Source organism: Nannospalax galili, unplaced genomic scaffold (genome assembly GCF_000622305.1).
Source record: "Nannospalax galili isolate Female #2095 unplaced genomic scaffold, S.galili_v1.0 scaffold32, whole genome shotgun sequence".
NCBI lineage: Eukaryota > Metazoa > Chordata > Mammalia > Rodentia > Spalacidae > Nannospalax > Nannospalax galili.
Window position 1 is genome coordinate 5,098,430 of NW_008335297.1, and position 18,691 is coordinate 5,117,120.

The 18,691-nt window shown below is 48.5% G+C and overlaps 1 protein-coding gene across 1 annotated transcript in view; it reads left to right on the forward strand.

Moving 5' to 3' along the window:
• Tekt5 (tektin 5) overlaps positions 1–18,388 on the forward strand; it is a 38,577-nt gene extending 20,189 nt beyond the window's left edge. The window contains 3 exon segments of the mRNA XM_008829938.2: positions 15,001–15,067; positions 15,070–15,154; positions 17,927–18,388. Coding sequence (XP_008828160.1) covers positions 15,001–15,067; positions 15,070–15,154; positions 17,927–18,314 — 540 coding nt within the window. The 3' untranslated portion in view covers positions 18,315–18,388.
• The last annotated feature ends 303 nt before the right edge of the window (positions 18,389–18,691 follow it).

Consider the following 18,691-nt stretch of genomic DNA (forward strand, 5'->3'; position numbering starts at 1 on the left):
ATCACTGCTGCTTAGAGAGGCTTGGCAACCTCATAGGTTTTTATTAATGGTCATTCTTTAGTTGCTGGCTGCTTTGCAAATGAGCTAGCATCACTCAGAACACCGCAGACCCCAAGCCAACACTTGACATTTGCCTGAGCAGTGATTTGTCTTCTGACTGGTGACTCTAAAATAGTGTTTTCCTAAGATAATGAAAACAGCCCAGTGTGGTGGCACACACCTTTAATTCCAGCACTCCAGACACAGAGGCAGGGGCATCTCTGTGAGTTCAAGACTAACCTGGTCTACATAGTGAGTTCTAGGCCAGCAGGCTACACAGTGACAGCCTGTCTTAAAACAAAGATGGTGAAAACATCCAGACACAAGATGACAAGATACATGAGTGTCATCTCACCTTTCACCAGCTTAATTTGGCTGGAGGATTTCAAATGTTTTATTTATTTATTTATTTATTTATTTATTTATTTATTGATTTATTTATATGTTTTTATTTATTTATTTATTTATTTATTTATTTATTTATTATTTATACCATCACTAGTTGGATTCAGCCTGCTTCTGCATGGTCATAACCTTTTCTGGGAGGTGCCAAGTCCCTGTCTTCACTTAACACTGCCATATCACTCTTTCCCAGGTGATCACGGGAATCCACTTCATCAGATTCATCTCCACAGTGTCCTGTGTGGCCAGTTGTTTGGGGTTGTGAGGATAGCCCTATCTATTCTTTGTGATCCTTCTGATCTCATCCCCTAAGGCTACACCCCAAACCCATGACCTGCCCTGAGGTCTGGTCCTCACAGGAGGACTGTGGGGCTTTGGGGCATCTTCTGATCATCTGTACTACTGCTAGAGAGGGGCTAGCAACCATTCTGAATGGAAGCAGGTGACGACCCCCAGAGCTGGAGGGTTTGTACCTAGGATGGCTGAGTTCTCAGACAGCCAAAGCCCCAGGAACCTACAGATAAACAGCTCCCAACATCCAGCTATTCATTTAAAGTGTTTTTGGGGGAAACTCAATGTAGAGAATATGGGAAAGATCCACAAATGTGCTTATAAGAAGGGAGGACATTAGAGGACAAGGCCATTGCTATAGGAAATGCTTACTCGAAATCAGGCATTATGGTACACTTACACACATGTAGGCAATCCACTCATACACATAAAATAAAAATAATAAAATAATTTTTTTTTAAAAAAAGATAAGGGAGGGAGAAGAATTAGAATTTAGAATTAGAATTGGAATTAGGTAGTTCTCAACTACATAGGAAGTTCAAGGCCAGCCTGGGTTATATGAAATCTGTCTTTAAAACAAAAACCAAAAAGCGCTTATTCTAATGGTATGGGGAATAGATCCTGGCCAGCAAGAGGCCTTTAATATTAAAGAGAGACCCTTAATATCATTGAGTTGCACCACCTGGAAGTGGCTCCTCCTCCATCTTTAGCAACCCTCTCGGGTAGTCACAGGATGCAAGCAGGTGACAGAATCTAGCTGGAGTTACAGCAGCAATGTTTAAAATATATTTTTATTATATTCATTTCTTGTTTGTATGTCTGTACATGTGCACATAGCATGCCACAGCGCTCATGTGGAAACCAATGCTCATGAGGATAAGAGGACAGTTTTGGGGAAGGACAACTTTACTTGCTGAGCCAACTTGCTGGCCCTCGGCAATATACATTTGTTTTCATCTTTTAAAAAATATTTTATTTATTATTTTTATTTTATGTGTATGAATGTGTGGCCTGCATGTATGTAAGTACACCCGTGTCATACAATGCCTACAGAAGTCAGAAGAGGGTGTTGGATCCCCTGGAACTGGAGTTACAGTTGTTATCGGTCATGTGGGTGCTGGGAATCGAACCTTGGTCCTCTGCAAGAGCATCCTGTGCTCCTAACTGCTGAACCATCTCTCCAGCCCCTTGTTTTTGTCTTATTTTATGCATTTTCTATGATTTTTTTTTGTTTGTTTTTGAGACAGGGTCTCTCTGTAGCCCCAGCTGGCCTGGAACCTGCTATATAAACCAGGCTGGCGGCCATCTCACAGAGATCCTGTCTCTACCTCCCAAGTGCTGGGAGCCTATGACTTTTTTTTTTTTTTTACATACAGTGAATGATATTTCATTTACATGGATGATAGTGATAGAAACTTTCAATTTAAAACATTTTTTTTTTCTAAAGTGAATTGAGCTGGGTATGGTGATTCATACCTATACTGCTTGAGAAGCCAAGACAAGAAGCTTGCTATAAGTTCAAGGCCAGCCTGGGCTACACAGGGAGACCCTATCTTGACAACAAAAAGCAAACACAAAAATACTTGGGCCATTGAGATGGCTCAGTAGGTAAAGGCACTTGCAGTCAAGGCTGACAACCATAGTTTGATCCCCAGGATGCATATGGTGGGAAGAGCAAATGGAATCCCACAAGTCCTCTGACCTCATGTATGCTGTGGCCCATGCATTCACATAGACATAGACACACAAATAAATAAATGTAATTAAAAAGTAAAAAGCCTCCCTCAAACAAACAAATAAAAATAATAATATATTTAGGCCAGGCGTGGTGGCACACACCTTTAATCCCAGCACTCAGGAGGCAGAGCTGTCTCAAAAAGACCAGTAATAATAATAATAATAATAATAATAATAATAAAATAAAATAAAATAAAATAAAATAAAGGGAAGTGATTTGAAGAAAGATTAAGCTAATCATGCCATAAATGGGATGAGATAAGGCAGGAGCGATGAGAACAGTGAGTAAAGCGGGACTGGTGGCAAATAGGAACACATAGACGGGTGCTGTCATGCTGTGTGGGCTTCTGGCTGAGCAGCTTGGGAGGGACCTGGGAATCTGCATTTTGAACCAGCTTCTGCTGGCCGCTGCCAGTCTAGTTAAATGTGTCTGCGTAGGCTCTGACAACGTCTGGACTATCAGCTGTCTCCTTTCACCTCCCTCTTCTCCTCCCTCCTCCTCCCCTCCTCCAAACATCAGAGGAGCCAGATCTTCCCTAAAGACTCCTTTCACCTCCCTCTTCTCCTCCCCTCCTCCTCCCCTCCTCCAAACATCAGAGGAGCCAGATCTTCCCTAAAGACAGGCCCCTGAGACCTTAATTCTAATTAGATTGCCTGTCTTTGACCTTTGCTTCCCAGCTCACAAACTACTCAGTCATCTTCCTTCCAGGGATCAGACTGGACTGTTCAATCACATAAACCCTGCCTAGTTTGTGCAGATACAAATTCCCCTGTGGGGCTCTGCTGCCCCAGCATACATGGTGCAGCCCTTGCATCCAAACCTCACTTCTTCCTCACTGTGGTCAGAGGCATGGCTTTGGGAGCTGGGCACCATGGTGAGCCGGATGTGCCAGAGGTCCAGACTTGAGCAGGCTGCCAGACTGGTTCTCAATTCAGTCTTAACAACTCCCTCCCTGCACACTGCCCTCCAAAATTGCAGATTTCATGTATTCAGAGAGTGGAGGAGAGAAGGGGATGAGACAGAGGGGTGACTCTCACTGAGGGAAACCATGTGGTGGCCAGGGAAAGGATGAATGAGGTGTTTGTTTGCTGAGATATACTATATAGCCCAGGTTAGCCTGGAACTTGCTATGTAGCCCAGGTTGACCTCAAACCGGGATCTTTCTGCCTTAGACTCCTGAGTGCTGGTATTCTAGGTATGCACCACCATGCAGGCTTGGGTAGAGATTACAGCCATTCCTACTGTTTATGCTGGTGCATACAAGCAAGTACTTAACCCACTGAGCTGTATCCCCAGCATTGCATGGAGATTTCTAAGAGGCCTTATCAACTTAACAAGTCCATCTCCAGAAAGTCTACCCTCTTACCTGCTACACTGTGGGGAGCCTTCCCCATCTCAGCTTAGTAGATCTAACTTTCAGATGGTTCAAGGGATTTCCAGGGGCTTTTAACTGCCGGATGCTCAGCCACAAACTTCAGAGTACACCTGGATGCCTCTCTCTGTCTCCCACCCACATGTACTCACTCTACCAGCAAACCCATTTCATCCTGAATCACAGGGTCCTCCACCTCCACCTGGACAGGAAGAACTGCCCTCCTCTCTTGTCTGGATTACAGCTATGCTTCATTTTCCTCTGGGATTATCGCTCTCCGGGCTTCAAATCTTAGGGTGCCCTGATGAACTTGCCAATAGCTTGGAGAGCCTTGGAACTTTGAGTAGATCAACTACACTGACTGCAGAGTGTTTAGCTGCATTAAAGTCTTTAGAAACCGGAGGGAGGGCTGGGGATGGAGCTCAGGTGGTAGAGTACTTGCCTAGCATGCAAAAGGCCCTGGGCTCAGTCATTAGCAACCTGTAAAAGGAGCTTGGTGGCACATGCCTAGAATTCTAGCACTCAGGAAGTAGAGATAGGAAGATCAGAAGTTCAAGGTCACCCTCAGGTATACAGTGAGTTTGAGGCCAGCCTAGGATATGTGAGACTTTGTTTGCAGGAAAGAAAGAGAAAGGAAGGGAGGGAGGGAGAGAGGGAGGGAGGAAGGAGAAAGGAAGAAACAAAGAGGAAAGGAAGGAGAGAGAGAGAGAGAGAGAGAGAGAGAGAGAGAGAGAGAGAGAGAGAGAGAGAAAGTTACCAGACACAGAAAGAGTTTAGCCAGACCACAGTGGGCTGTGAGCTGAAACCATAAAAGGCCGTCTATTCCTCTGAAGTCCTTGGCATTTTGACTTGCAAGTGGCTGTTGGCATCAGCAAAGCCACTCTTTGCAGGGGACTTGGGCAGGAAGGTGCAGAATTGGAGAGCCAAGAGCCTGTGGTGATCTGAGGCCCCTCCAGCGGCTAGCCCTTCAGTTTGTCAGGGAGGTCTAGATGGGAAATGCTTTTGTGCTTTGCAAGCAGCAGGATCCCTTCCAGCACAAGGCGAGGGGCCAAACTACTGACGGCTGGTTTCTAAAACTAGCTGAGCCCTGGGAAGTGGAGTTATTGGCCTAGCCTTGTGCTGCCCTTAAGTACCACACTTACAAAGAGATGGAAGACCTAGGCTCTCAAGATATAGAAAGCTGCAACCTGCTGGACTAAGATGTGTGGCACCTGGGCTCATGTGGGTCCTACTAGAGGATTTTGTGAAATGAGTCCCTGAGAGTCACAGAGATCTATAAGAAAGGAATTGCCTTGGGCTGGGGAGATGCTCAGTGGATAAAGCACTAGCTGTGAAACTATGAGGACCAGGGCTCTGATCTCCAGCTCCCTCATATAAGCTGGGCCGACATGGTAGCCCAACTGTAATCCCAGCACGTAAGAAGCAGGGATGGGGATCCCCAGATCAAGCTGACTAGCTAGACTAGTTAGAATTGGGGAATTCTGGGTTCAGCAAGAGCCCCTGCCTCAGGCTGGGTGTAGTGGCACATGTTTTTAACCCCAGCACTCAGGAGGCAGAGGCAAGTGGATCTCTGTGAGTTCAAGGCCAGCCTGGTCTGCATAGCAAATTGTAGGCCAGCCAAGGGTACATAGTGAGACCCTGTCTCAATAAATAAGAGGAAGATATTGATCTGGCATCAACTGTGGGCCTCCACATGACATGTATACATGTGCACATGTACCTGTGTACACACATGCTCCACACACGATAATGTATACTCACACATGCAAGCACACCACACACACACACACACACACACACACACACACACACAGAGGAAGAAGGAATAGTTGTACCAGCTGTGCAGAACCACGCAAGAAGATACAGAGGCAGATGTCCCCTTAGCTGTGTGTTAGGGACATGAAGATGGCTGGCTCCACCTCCAGGGAGTCTTAGTGACTTGGTTAGTTATGGTCAACTAAAGTTCTCTCAGGTTTTCCCCAGGCATGTACCTGAGTTGGTAGAGTACTTGCCGAGCATACAAAAAGCCCTGCATTTGATCCTCAGTGCTGCATAAAAACAGGATGGTGGTACCTGCCTATAATCCCAGCACATGGGAGGTGAAGGCAGGAGGATCAGAAACTCAAGACCATCCTTGGCTATGTAGCAAGGTTGAGGTCATTCTGGGCTACATAAGACCTTGTCTCAAAAAAAAAAAAAAAAAAAAAAAAAAAAAAAAAAAAAAAGAAAAAATATAAATATTATAGTGAGTGTTAGGTGGATCCCCCTTGAAGGCCGGAGATAGTGGGTTTCCACGAATTTTCACCAAAGCAGGCAGTCTTCTCCCTCACCCCATTTCTTTTTATTTTTACATGTGTTTATTGTTAGAGGAGGGCATACCATAGTGCACATGTGGAAGTTAGAGAACAACTTTTGGGAGTCAGCTCTCTCTTTCTACCTTGTCCTTAGGTTTGGCAGTAAGCACCTTTGGCCTGCACACCATTCCATTTCCAAAGAGCTCTAGGGATTTGGGGACTCCTACTCCAGGCTGCTGTTGACAGCTGGCATTCTGGCATTGTGTGCATAGGAATGGTTATCCAGCTGTGATGGGGTTTGCTCAGCACCTGCCCACTTGAAGCAGTCATTTTCAGCCCAAAGTTACTCCCAGTGCTGTTTGTCAATGTCTGGGGACAAGTACAGGGGTGAGGGTTGTGGTGTGCGCGTGCGCGCACTTGGAGGCCAGAGGATGATACTGGCTGTCCTGCTCTATCATGCTCTGCTTTGTTCTAAGAGACTCTCTTACTGAACCTGGAACTAGGCTGGCAGCCAGCAAGCCCCAGCGATCCTCCCGTCTTTGCCCCCTCCCTCTCCAGCACAGGGTTACAGGCACCCACAGGACCACATCTAGCTTTTCATGTAAGTGTTGAGGATTTGAACTCATGTCTTCATGCTTTCAAAGCAAATTCTCTTGCCTTCTGAGCCACCTCCCCAGCCCCCAGAATGCCCACTTTTAAGAGCAAGTTCAGGAGCAGCCATGTACTGAATTCCTGGTCAGGTTTCCTTGAGTCATCCCTCTCTCTTCTCTGGTCCTGGGTTTGGGCAAACTTGAAAATCTCCCACCATTTGACCCAAAAAATGATTTGAGACTGCCTGCCCCTTTCCCAGCTGGGGAGTCTTCCCGGAGCAAACCAGGCATCTCCTTGGAAATGCTTGGCTTTGTGCAGTTTGGAAAACCATAAATTTACGAGATTGCACAAGGCTGGAAGAGGCTGGCAGCCGGCTAGAGCTGCTAAATCCATCCTCTCCCTCCACATCAAAACTCAGTTCCCGGCCTTGGAGACTTTCTCTGCTGTCACAAGACAAGATGCAGGCAGACAGCTTTATAGAGCAGGCAGCCCTGTCAGACGTATCCCTCCTCTCAAAGCCAGCACTGGATTTGTATTCCAGCTGCGAAGAGCTGTGCACTTTTCCACTGAGCAAGGTTGGTTTCCTCTGAGGTGGACAGGATCACTGCCTTCCACATTCCCTACAAGGCCAGACAGTCTCCATTGCGCAAGGATGGAACTTGGGGCTTTGCACATGCCTGGCTAATGCTCTGCCACCAAACTGCACCACAGCTCTGACCTTGACAGCCCCATTCACGGGGAGCTTGTCTCCAGCCAATCTTCTACCAGGGCTGCAGGTGGGCTGGGATGGAAGGAGAAAGGAGAAGCTGACTTCTCGGCCTTGCTCAGTGTTGCCAAGGTACATGTGGGAAACAGGCTCAGAGAAGCTCAGCAGTTTTCTAAGGCCACAAGTAGCAGAGGGGGTACCCATCTGGTCACAGGTTGGTGGCACCCAGGCCTCCCTTCTAGAAGGTTCCTTCTGATCTTGGTGGCTCCACCTTACTCTGCACAGTTTGTGAGTTATCAAGCCCCTCCCCATCTACCTTTGAGGTATCCCAGTGGCCTTGTTCCTTTTGCTCTCTCCTGACCACACTGATGTGGGTCCTCCTGTCCCTAGCCTGTCCCTTTGTCTTTCAAACATACCTGGAGATCTGCTTTAAACCACAAATCCAACCCTGTGTTTGTCCTTGACCATGCAGGCCAATCACCTGAGGACTTTGTTAGCATGCAGATCCTGACAGCAGGTCTAGGCTGGGAGATGGGGGGAGGTGAGATTCTGCATTTCCAACCAACTCTCAGAGTCCAGCGATGCTGCTGGTTCCTGAACCACACTTTGAGTAGCAAGGCTCTAGCATAACTATTCTCTGAACCCCAGAAACCAGAGGAACATTAGGCCTGTAACTTTGAGGTATCATGACTCCCTCTGTGATGATTTGTAGCAAGGGGGTTGTGGACTAACAGGCTAAAGGGCCTTATTCTGGTCCTCTACCTGGTTTTATAAAGTTTTATTGGAACTCAGCCACACCCACTTCCATGTTATCAGGCTGCTCTTGTACTACAAGGGCCAAGTTGAGTCCCCAGCATCTGGAGGGTGCCGACTTGAAGACACAAAGAAAACAGTCAGATATGGTGCTGCATGATTGCAATCCCAGCACTTGGACACTTGGAAAGCTGAGGCAGAATGATCACTAAGAGTTCTAGGCCAGCCTGGGCTACAGAGTAAGACCGTGTTTCAAGAAAGAAAGAAAGGGGCCAGAGAGATGACTCAATGGAGAAATAAGGGCACATGTCTTTAATCCCAGCCCTTGGGAGTAAAAGGCAGGTGTATTGTGAGATGGAGGCCAGCCTGGTCTACATAGCAAGTTAGGGCTACAGGGAGACTCTGTCTCAAAAACCAAAAGAAGAGAAGGAAGAGGAGAAAGAGGAGAAGGAGGAGGAGAAGGTGGGGAGGAGGGGGAGGAGGAGGAAGAGGAAAAGAAGAAGAAGAAGCAGAGGCAGGTAGATCTTTGTGAGTTCAAGGCCAGCCTGGTCTACATAGTGAGTTCCAGGACAGCTGGGGCTACAAGGAGACCCTGTCTGAAAAAAAAAAATAAGAGGAGGAGGAGGAGGAGGAGGGGGAAGAGGAGGAGGAGGAGGAGGAAGACAGAAAAGGAAGAAGAAAATACCCACAAGCTGGTAGATGATGTTGTGAACTGAAGCTTCCAGACCAAAGTGGTTATACTGAAGCGTCTGCAAGGCTTCCTGATTGCGGAGAGCTGGAACATTGTAGAACTGGAATCAAAGTATCTTGGGCTAGGTCCCCTCAGTAGCTGTTCCTTGCCCACCTCTTGTCTGAGCTGACATCCTTGTGACTATCAGGTGAAACCTTTGGAATGTATCAGCTTAGCAAACCCAAACTCTAGTATCTACTAGCCCAGAAGCTAAGACTGTCATCAGACAGCACCTGCAAGCTGCAGCAGAGCTTTCCCCACGTCGCCGTAACCTGCCTATCCTGGTGTTCCCAGCAATGTATGTGGTGAATGCATTGTATCCATGACTGCTTTGTTTATGACAATAAAAAGTTCCCGTAACTGTTTCCACTGCTTTGAACTCGTGGTTCCGAGGCAGTAGTCACTTCATATTTAGCTCAGAATAAACTCTTATTCCCCTACACATGAGCAGTGTGTTTAGTGTCAGCAGTGTAAATTCCCACTTGAGTGTCAAAGCAAGGAACTCTGGAGTCCGGGGCAGCTCAATCAGGGACTCTGCCTTTTCTCAGCACTTTTGTGCAATGAGGGCCTTTAGTGGATCAGATGAGGCCCATACACACTGGGCATGCCCATTTGGTCCATCAATACCGATGCAACTATTCCATAACACGCTCACAGACACATCCTGGAATGTTTTTACCAGCCCTCTAAATACCCCCCAGTCCAGACCTGTCGACATATAAAATTAACATGCCACATACACCATCTCATTTAACCCTCACCACAACACCATGAGTTATCACAGCTCTACCAGTTTCCTAAACAAAAGAAAATGTACCCTGAAGTGTCTGGCCCCTAAGGAGGGAGGGCTCTGTAGATGCTGAGTGCAGAATACAGGAGGCTCAGATAGGTTGGGAGCTATACACGGTCACACAGTAAGTCGAACAGTAGCTCATATGAGGCTATATCTCTGTTTGACAGCAAGGGGGTTTTAGGGAGATAAGTGACTTGTCCCCAGATGCACAGCACTGAGAGAGGCTTAGGATACTCCCTTCTGGGTGCCTTGTCTTGAGTGACAGGCAATCTGCCTCGTGGGTATGCGGAGGAGAGAAACCAGGGCCCCTCTCCCTCGTGCCACCTCCTAACCAACTGAGTTCCTGCTCCCAGCCAGGGCAAGGAAGGCCTGGCAGCTGCTTGACCCAGGGTGCCAAGACTCCGCCCATGGGGTGACCCCCCACCCTGCAGCCTATCCCCAGCAGTCCCGCCCAGCCTCTGAGATGAGACAAGCTGTGCCTTGAAGCCTCTTTCCCCAGCTTTGTGGAACAGAAAGATGAACATTCCAGGGAAACCCCTCAGAACTTGGGGCCAAGATGCCAGCTCTGTGTGGGGGTTTGCGTGTTTGTAGTATAACCAGGTCTGGAGTGGGCAGAGAGAGCGGTGCCATGGCTGGCTTAAAGCATGTCACAAGATGTGCTTGCCTGGGTCCTACTGCTGGGCATGGATCCCTGCTCTGAGTGTGACTGTAAACTGTAAGCTCACATTAATTGCTAAGTTTTGGAGGTCTTGTTTAATGGGGTGCAGAGAAAGCCTTCTAGGCATCATAGCCACAGCCTGAAGTAGGTTTGGGAAATGAGCTCTGTGCATCTCTGGAAAGAATCTCAGGCACAGATGACAACTTGTACAAAGGCCCTGTGGTGAAAGCCTGCTTGGGTTTTCTGAACTTGCAATCCTCTGGAATGCTGGGATTATATATGTGTGTCACCATGCCCTGAAACCTATTCCATTTGATGTGAATATGGGGGTATCCCAGCTCTGGGGACAGGTGGGTAGGTAATTGCAAAAGAGACAGAGTGTTTGAGACACTGTGTGTGTGTGCACCCACGTTACATGCATTTAACAGGCACCTGGAGTCAGAGGCTCCTGAGCTCGGGAGCTTGCGTCAACTGTCCATGCCTCCCCTCTCGAGGCCTCCTGGGCTCCTAGCTTCCTCCTGCCTGAGGGGTCTGTAGAGTCTGGACTTGGGGGCTGGGGTTTCAGAATTGCATAACTTGTCCACATGTTTCCGCTAGAAACCTGTAAGCCCTGGGTGGAGGCAGCTCCCCTGTGCCAGTTCCCTTGCCTGAGGTACCTGTGGGTCACCATGCACATATCTAAAAAACCATGACTCCTTGTACCCCACTCGGGGCTCCCTGCTTGGACAGACAGCCAGCCTGGACATGCTACCACCCCTCACACACAGCCCCTTCCTGCTGAGTCCCCTTAAGTCTTATAGACTCTCTATCACCTGCCCCTGGTTCTGGATTCTGGCTGAACTGAGTCACCCTGGGGCTTCTGCAAAGTCCTGAGGCCCAGGCTGCAGCTCACATTTGAGATGTTCCAGAACCTCTGTGGGGCAGAGCTGGGCTGCAGGAGTTTTGAAGACTCTCCAGGTCATTACAAAGTTCAGCCAAGAAAAGTCAAAACTGACTTTTACCGTTAGATTATATATATATACTTTTTGTTTGTTGGTTGGTTTTTGTTTTTTTTGAGACAGGGTCTCTCTGTAGCCCCAGCTGGCACGGAACTCACTATGTAGACCAGGCTGGCCTTGAACTCACAGGGATCCGCCTGCTTCTGCCTCCCAAGTGCTGGGATTAAAGGTGTGAGCCACCACGCCCAGCTCATTAGATAATATTTTTAAAAACTGTATTCTTCTCTTTAAAAAAAAAAACTAAAAAGATTATTTTAAAAGGAAAATTTATTTTTAATGCCTTATGTTTATTTATCTTATGGGGGCATGGCGTGTGCCACACTGTGCTTGTGGAGATCAGAGAGCAACTTGCTGGAGTCAGTGCTCTCCTTCCAGCATAGGGGTCCTAGCTCATTAGATAATATTTTTAAAAACTGTATTCTTCTCTTTAAAAAAAAAAACTAAAAAGATTATTTTAAAAGGAAAATTTATTTTTAATGCCTTATGTTTATTTATCTTATGGGGGCATGGCGTGTGCCACACTGTGCTTGTGGAGATCAGAGAGCAACTTGCTGGAGTCAGTGCTCTCCTTCCAGCATAGGGGTCCTGGGATCCAACTCAGGTAATCAGACTTGGCAGCAAGCACCTTCACCTGCTGAAGCGTCTTGAAGGCCCTTTTTATTTATTTTTGAGTCAGGGTCTCATGGGGCCCAGGTTGGCCTCACCTTCACTGAGGATAGCCTTGAACTCCTGGTCCTCCAGTCTCTACCTTCCAAATGCTGGAATAACAGGTGTGGGCCATTACATCCAACTGAAAGGAAACAATCTCTTAGGGTGGAGGGAGTTTTTTTTCTTTTCACCCTGATGAAGAGGCATGAGTTTATCATTTGCACATGGCATACACTGTTTGTGTGAAATCCCTGATCACTTTTATCACTAGCAGTACTTTCTCCAGGACACCTATTTTGATTGTTGATGTGTGTCTCTTGATTTAGATGTGCCCTTACCAATATTTATGCTGTTTACATGCTTGGGTTGGAAATGATCTCAAAAAAGATCATCCTTACCTTTTGCTATGACAAAATACCAGACAGAAGTAAGTTACGGGAGGAGAGGGTTATTCTAGCTCACAGTTTCAGAGGGTTTAGCCTACCGTGCCAGGAGGGTGTGTGGCAGGGGCATGTGTCCCAGCACCTCAGTTGGCAGTAAGAGCAGAAACAGAGAACAAGACCTGGACCAGGACTAGGTTAGACCTTCTAAGGCCCATCCCCAGGGACCAGCTTCTACCAGCCAGGCCCTCCTCTCACAGCACCACCAGATAGAGACCAAGTGTTCAAACACAGGAACCTGTGGGGGACATTTCCCTTTCAAATGGTAGCACATCCTGCTTCATATTTTCCTCCCTTGGCACCAATGAAGACCAGTGGCTGTGTGTATGTGACACAGTGAAGGCCTTTATTGCAGCTGGCAGTCACCAACTATAAGTGAGACTACATAAACATCTCCACTGTCTCTGTCCCCTGGTGGTTTCAGGGCTGATGTCCTTCAGTGCACCCAGGGTGGATGTGCAGAGACATGCAGGACCTCTGTGGTCTCAGTGTACTGGCTTGTTGTCCAGGAAGGCCTCATCAGGGTCCTCTCCTGTTCTGAGTAAAGGTCCCACTGATTTCCTCCCTCAGCCAGAAGGCACAGCTGCTCTCTCTCTGCCCTTGGCCAGCCCACACTGATGGCTACATCCTGCCTTTTGGGGCTTAATGGAGACTGGATCTCTCCCCTGGGGGCTCTGGAGACACTCGGCTTCCAGCGCTTGGCTAGACAGCAAGGGCTGCCCCTCCATGGAGTGTGTGTGGTTTTAATTCCTACTTTGGAGTAACAAGCTAGATAAGAGGCTGTGGAGAACATTTTTTTTGGCAGCATGCACACCCACCTGGGTGTGGGCAGATATGCCCAGGGGGTGAGTCATCAGAGGGCTCTGGTAGAAAAGGTCCTGGAAAACCCCAGTGTTCTGGAAAACCCATGGACAGGTCTGATCAAGAAGTGTAGTCAAGGAGTAGAAGGCATGTGAAGAAATCACCAACGGTGGGTCCTAGGGTGGGGTCTGAGAAGGGACAGGAGGGGACAGGAGGAAAGAGGCTCCACATGGCCCCCTGGCCCTCCCATCCTTGTCTCCTTTGTCACCACTGGTACAGCTCCACCTGGATTCTTTCCTCTGACTTATATATGGACCTAAGGACACGCCACAGCCACCTTACCAGTTTTGCAAATCCACCTGAACTCTAATTACTCTACATATTGTTTTAAATAGAATTACTTCAATGGGAAAAAAAATGACTTTTTAGAAGAGACACTTTACAGGCCAGGTATGCGGTGCATGACTGTAATTCAAGCTCTCTGGAGGGTTAACTTGAGTTTGGGGGCAGCCTAGGCTACATAGCAAGACCCTGGGGGAAGTCAGAGAACAACTTGTGGGAATCAGTTCTCTCCTTCCACCATGTGAAGCCCTCAGGAACCAAACTCAGGTTGCCAGTCTAGGTGGCAAGCTCCTTTAGCCAATGACCCATCTTATCAGCCCATGATTATATCATTTTGAGTGTCAGTGTGTCCCAAGCTGTAAATGGGGTCTGTCTTGGACTGTTTGGGTTGTTATAACAAAGCAGCATAGACAGGGTAGTTTATAAACAGTGAATTTCACCCAGACATGGTGGCATATGCTTGTAATCTCAGGCTTTTGGGGGCTAAGACAGATCATGAGTTCCAGGCCAGCCTGGGATACATAGCAAGATCTCAAAACAAGGAAATTCATTTCTAACAGCCTGGCTGGGGTCGGGATGGGGCTGCCTTCTGGGTAACTGAATTGCTGATCTTGTTTCTTTTTTAAAAAAAATTATTTATTTATTTTTATTTTATGTGTATAAGTGTATTGCCTGCATGTATATGAGTGCACCTGTGTTGTGCAATGCCTCAGAGGTCAGAAGAGGGTTTCGGAATCCCCTGGAACTGGAGTTAAGGACAGTTCATAGCCACTATGTGGGTGCTGGGAATCAAACCCGGGTTCTCTACAAGAGCACTCAGTGCTCTTAACCACTGAGCCATCTCTTCAGCCCTGATCTTGTTTCTTGCATGATAAAAATTGAGGTAGCACTCCGGTTCCTTCTGAGGGCACTAGTCTAGATCATGAGAGTCCCCACCTCATGACCTAATCATCTTCCACGAGCTAGTACTCTGGGGTGAGGGTTTGATACATACACAACTTGCAGAGCAAGCATTAACACTCTGCCACTCTCCTTAGGACACACGCTGCTATTTGTTGGGAATTCTGATGCTCTCAAGGGCGCTGTGGTTTAGCTGGCTTCTCTCCTGCTACTGTCATCTCTCGTGCTTAGTTAGCCCCCCACCCCAACTGTTTGCAAAATCAAAACTAGCCTTGGTACTAGCCTAGCCTCAGTGCTCAGTGTCTCAATGAGCAGAGATGTGGCAGCAGTTTCCCAAGGTTAGCCCTATCACTGTGAGGTCCCTGTCCCAAAGGTGTTCAGAGTGTGCATGGGGAGTGATTTAAACACTAGACTGGAGGTCCCTAAGGTGACCTCAGCTCCCCCCCTAATGCAGAGGAGGTGAGAGAGTCCTGATGGGTGGTGACAGCCTCCTGGTCCCCACAGACACTGCAGGAGATCTTCCAGGCAGAGAACACCATCATGTTGCTGGAAAGAGCCATCATGGCCAAGGAGTGTCACTGAAGGTAGCCCACACCAGGCTGGCATGCCGGACCTGGCGGCCCAACCTGGAGCTCTGCAGGGACATCCCGCAGTTCAAGTGAGTGGGGATGGAGTGGGATGACTTGGGGTACAGGAGGAGAAGAGTTAGATCTCTGAAGCTTCAGTGTTGCTGGAGTTGTCAAGGTCAGAGCTTGGGCCAGGGCAGTCCTATCAAGCTAAGCTCATCTACCCATTTGTCATAGGCCAATTGAAGAGACAACAATAGTGAAAAGCAGAGATGAGAATTATTCAATGTGGCCACACTGGAAGGGGAACAATTAAAGAGGTGCAGTACCCCCTCCATCCCCAACCCCAAGTCTATCTTCATAGTCTTGATATAAGGTTTTGGTTTAAATAGAGGGCAAGAAGTAAGTGTAGCTGAACAGCCCTGGTCAAGCTGAGGTCTTACCCAGCATCATTGCCTGGGCTCCATTCTCTCCTGTAAGGTGGCCTGACAGGCAGTCAGAACTGTGCGAAATCTCTTCCTGGCAGACAGAGTCCTCTGGCAGGCACAAGGCTTCAGTTTTTTTCCTTCTTTCAGCATGGGACTCCTGGGGGGAAATTCCAGTTTCTTGGGGGCCACTGTTTCAATAGTCTGGTAGCCAAAGAAAGGGACACAAGTGTCTCTTTAAAATATCTTCGTTCCTGCCAGGCTGGCTGCAGCAGGGAGGCCTGGGTCTGAGAATTAGACCTTGCAATCTGGATTGTAGGCCCAGAGTTCTAGGTTCCACCCTGCCTGTCCCACTCACAGCTCCCTCACCCCTAGTACACACCCTTAGCAACACCTCTGCTCAGGAAACCCTCCTGCTGCCTGTGACAGGCCAAGGAGATGTCAGTTGTTAGCAGCAGGAGCAAGCGCACAGCCCCAGACCCTCAGTTGTTCTAGGACTTCACCGAAGAAGCCCTAGCTTGCATGCAGCTCATCTCCCTCCTTTCTCCTTTAAGTCCCTGGGAAAAGCCCAAGTCTTTCCTGACTGGCTAGATCACATCCACTCTGCTTAGCTAAGGGGACTGGTTTCTGTTGACAATAGGAAATGGAAAGTTTACACAAGGCTCCAGAAAGGAGGCCTTGTGAGTGTAGGGGATAGTGCCATGCCTCACTCTGGCTTCTGGTACTTGCAGAAATCCCGGGGTCCATTCCTTGTAGGTCATCACTCTGGTCTTGGCCTCCATCTTTTTTCTTTCTTTCCTGCTCAATTGCTGTTTGCTTGCTTTTCTTTTTATGGGGTACTGGGGACCAAAGTAGGGTCATTCTCATATTTTTTCTTTGCTGCAAAGTCCCCTCCTTAGGAAGCCCTTTTCCAGTGCTTCTAAAGTTCTGCAGAATCAGAGCCTGAGGAGAGGGGGTGTGGGACAATATGGGAACTGGTCTCAGATTGCCCTCAGACTCTGGGGCTCAGAGTCCACTCCCAGGTCCTTTCCACTGTGTGACAGGGACCACCTCTGAGTCAGTGGACCATTGGCTATGGGCTGCTGGGAGAGGCTCTCTTCCCAGGAGAGGTGGCTCCCATTGGTTAGGAACCATAATTCTCTGAGGTGTGGACCTATGAATCAAGGGGAGCTAACACAGCACGGATGGGTGTCCCAGCTGGTAAAGGAGGCCCGAGCAAGAGCCATCATGCACCTGAGTTCCTATATAAATGAGGCTGGCCCTGTGTGTTCCCTGCAAAGACCTTGGTTTCACTTTCCAAATGCTCCCCCTTCCCCCTTTAAAATACACAGAATAGGGGCTGGAAAGATGGCTCAGTGGTTAAGAGCACTGGCTGCTCTTGCAGACGACCTGGGTTCAGTTCCCAGCACCCACATGGTGGCTAACAACTGTGTGTAACTCTAGTTCCAGGGAATCTGACAGACACCTTCTGATTGCACAACACAGGTGCGCTTACATACTTTTAGACAATGCACTCATACACATAAAAGAAAAATAAATTTAAAAATTCTTTTAGTTTTTTTTTGAAACAAGGTGGCACAAGCCTTTAATCCCAGCACTTGGGAGGCAGAGGCAGGCAGATCTCTGTGAATTCAAGGCCAGCCTGGTCTAGCTAGAGTTCCAGGTCAGCTGGGGCTACAGGGAGACCCTGTCTCAAAATAAATAAATAAATAAATAAAAAATAGAGAGGGGCATGGTGGCTCATGCCTATAATCTCAGCACTGGGGAGAGGAAGGAAGGAGGAGCAGGTATTGGACGTCATCCTCTGATACAGAGTTTAGGCTATCTGTACTATAAAGGGGAAGGGGAAGGGAAGGAGGGAAGTGGGAAGGGAAGGGCAGGGGAAGAGCAAGGGCAAGACCAATCAAGACAGCAACAGGCTGGGTGTGCCTGAGGCTGAGGCAGGATAGTCTGAGTTCAGGAGCTACACACCACACCACACCCTGTCTTAAGAGACATACAACCCCCCCAAAACTCACAGAATAAAATTCATTTGTATTATAGCTGAATAGTTTTTCACGGTGCAACTATGCCATATTTTGTTCATCCCTCCGTCAAGGAGCATTCGAGTTGTTCCCACCTCTGGGCCCCGGTGCAGAGCGCTGTTGTGAGCCTCTGGGGTGAAACCCTGACTTCAGTCCCTTTGGACAGACCACCAGGAGCGGAAGTACCCAGCCCTGAGCCAAGTCGCTGGTTAATTTATTGCCAGATTCTGTCCTCTGTGTGCCATCCCACTTCTCTCCTTCATGCCATCGGCCTCTGTAACCCTCTGCGGGTGCTCGTCCATCTGTCCTCCCTTCCAGACATGAGGACGTGCTCATTGAAGTACCCGCCCCTGGGCACCGTCCCTGCTGCGGCTGTGATGAAAGGTAACTGAGGCTTCTCTCTGCCCCACCGCAGGCTCCTGAACGAGGTGTTCACCATCGATGACACCCTACAGACGCTAAGGCTGAGGCTGCGTAAGACGCAGGACACGCTGCAGCTGCTGGTGATATCCAAGTCCCGGCTGGAGCAAGAGCTGGCGATCAAGGCCAACACCCTGTGCATCGACCAGGAGAAATGCATACGCATGCGCAAGACCTTCCCCAGCACGCCCCGCCTGGTGGGCTACAGCGGCGCCGGCATCCGCTTTGGTCCCTGCGCCACCCACGCCCCTTGTATCAGCCCCGCCCACTCAGGAGGCTCCGCCCCTTGCGGCTGCTCTGCTAGGAGAGGCCCCGCCCCCTGCTCCAGATCCTCCTGTTCCTGCCTAGGACCCTGCTCTGCACGGGTTTGTAAAATGGCTTAAGGTTGGAAAAGGCTGAAAAAGAAAATAAGAATAATTTTCTCTTTCTTTCCGCCGTGAAAATGTGAAAATATAGAGCCAAAGTAAATAAAAGAGCTTTTCGATCATTCTTCAGGGTAGATGGCTTAGTGGAAGGTTCCGGGAGACAGAATGGAAGCCCCCAAAGATGGGAGGAGGGAGCCTTGGGAGGCTGGGAGCATCCCTAGGAACACGGGAGCTTCCGTTCCTCTTTCCCCATCTTCCTTCCTTCCTCCTCTCCTCCCCTCCCCTTTCCCGTCCCCTCTTTCTTTCTCCACCGCTTCCCTGCCTGCCTCCCTTTCCCCCTCCTTTCTTTCCCCTTCACTCCTTCCTTCTTTTACCCCTCTTTCCTCCTCCCCCTT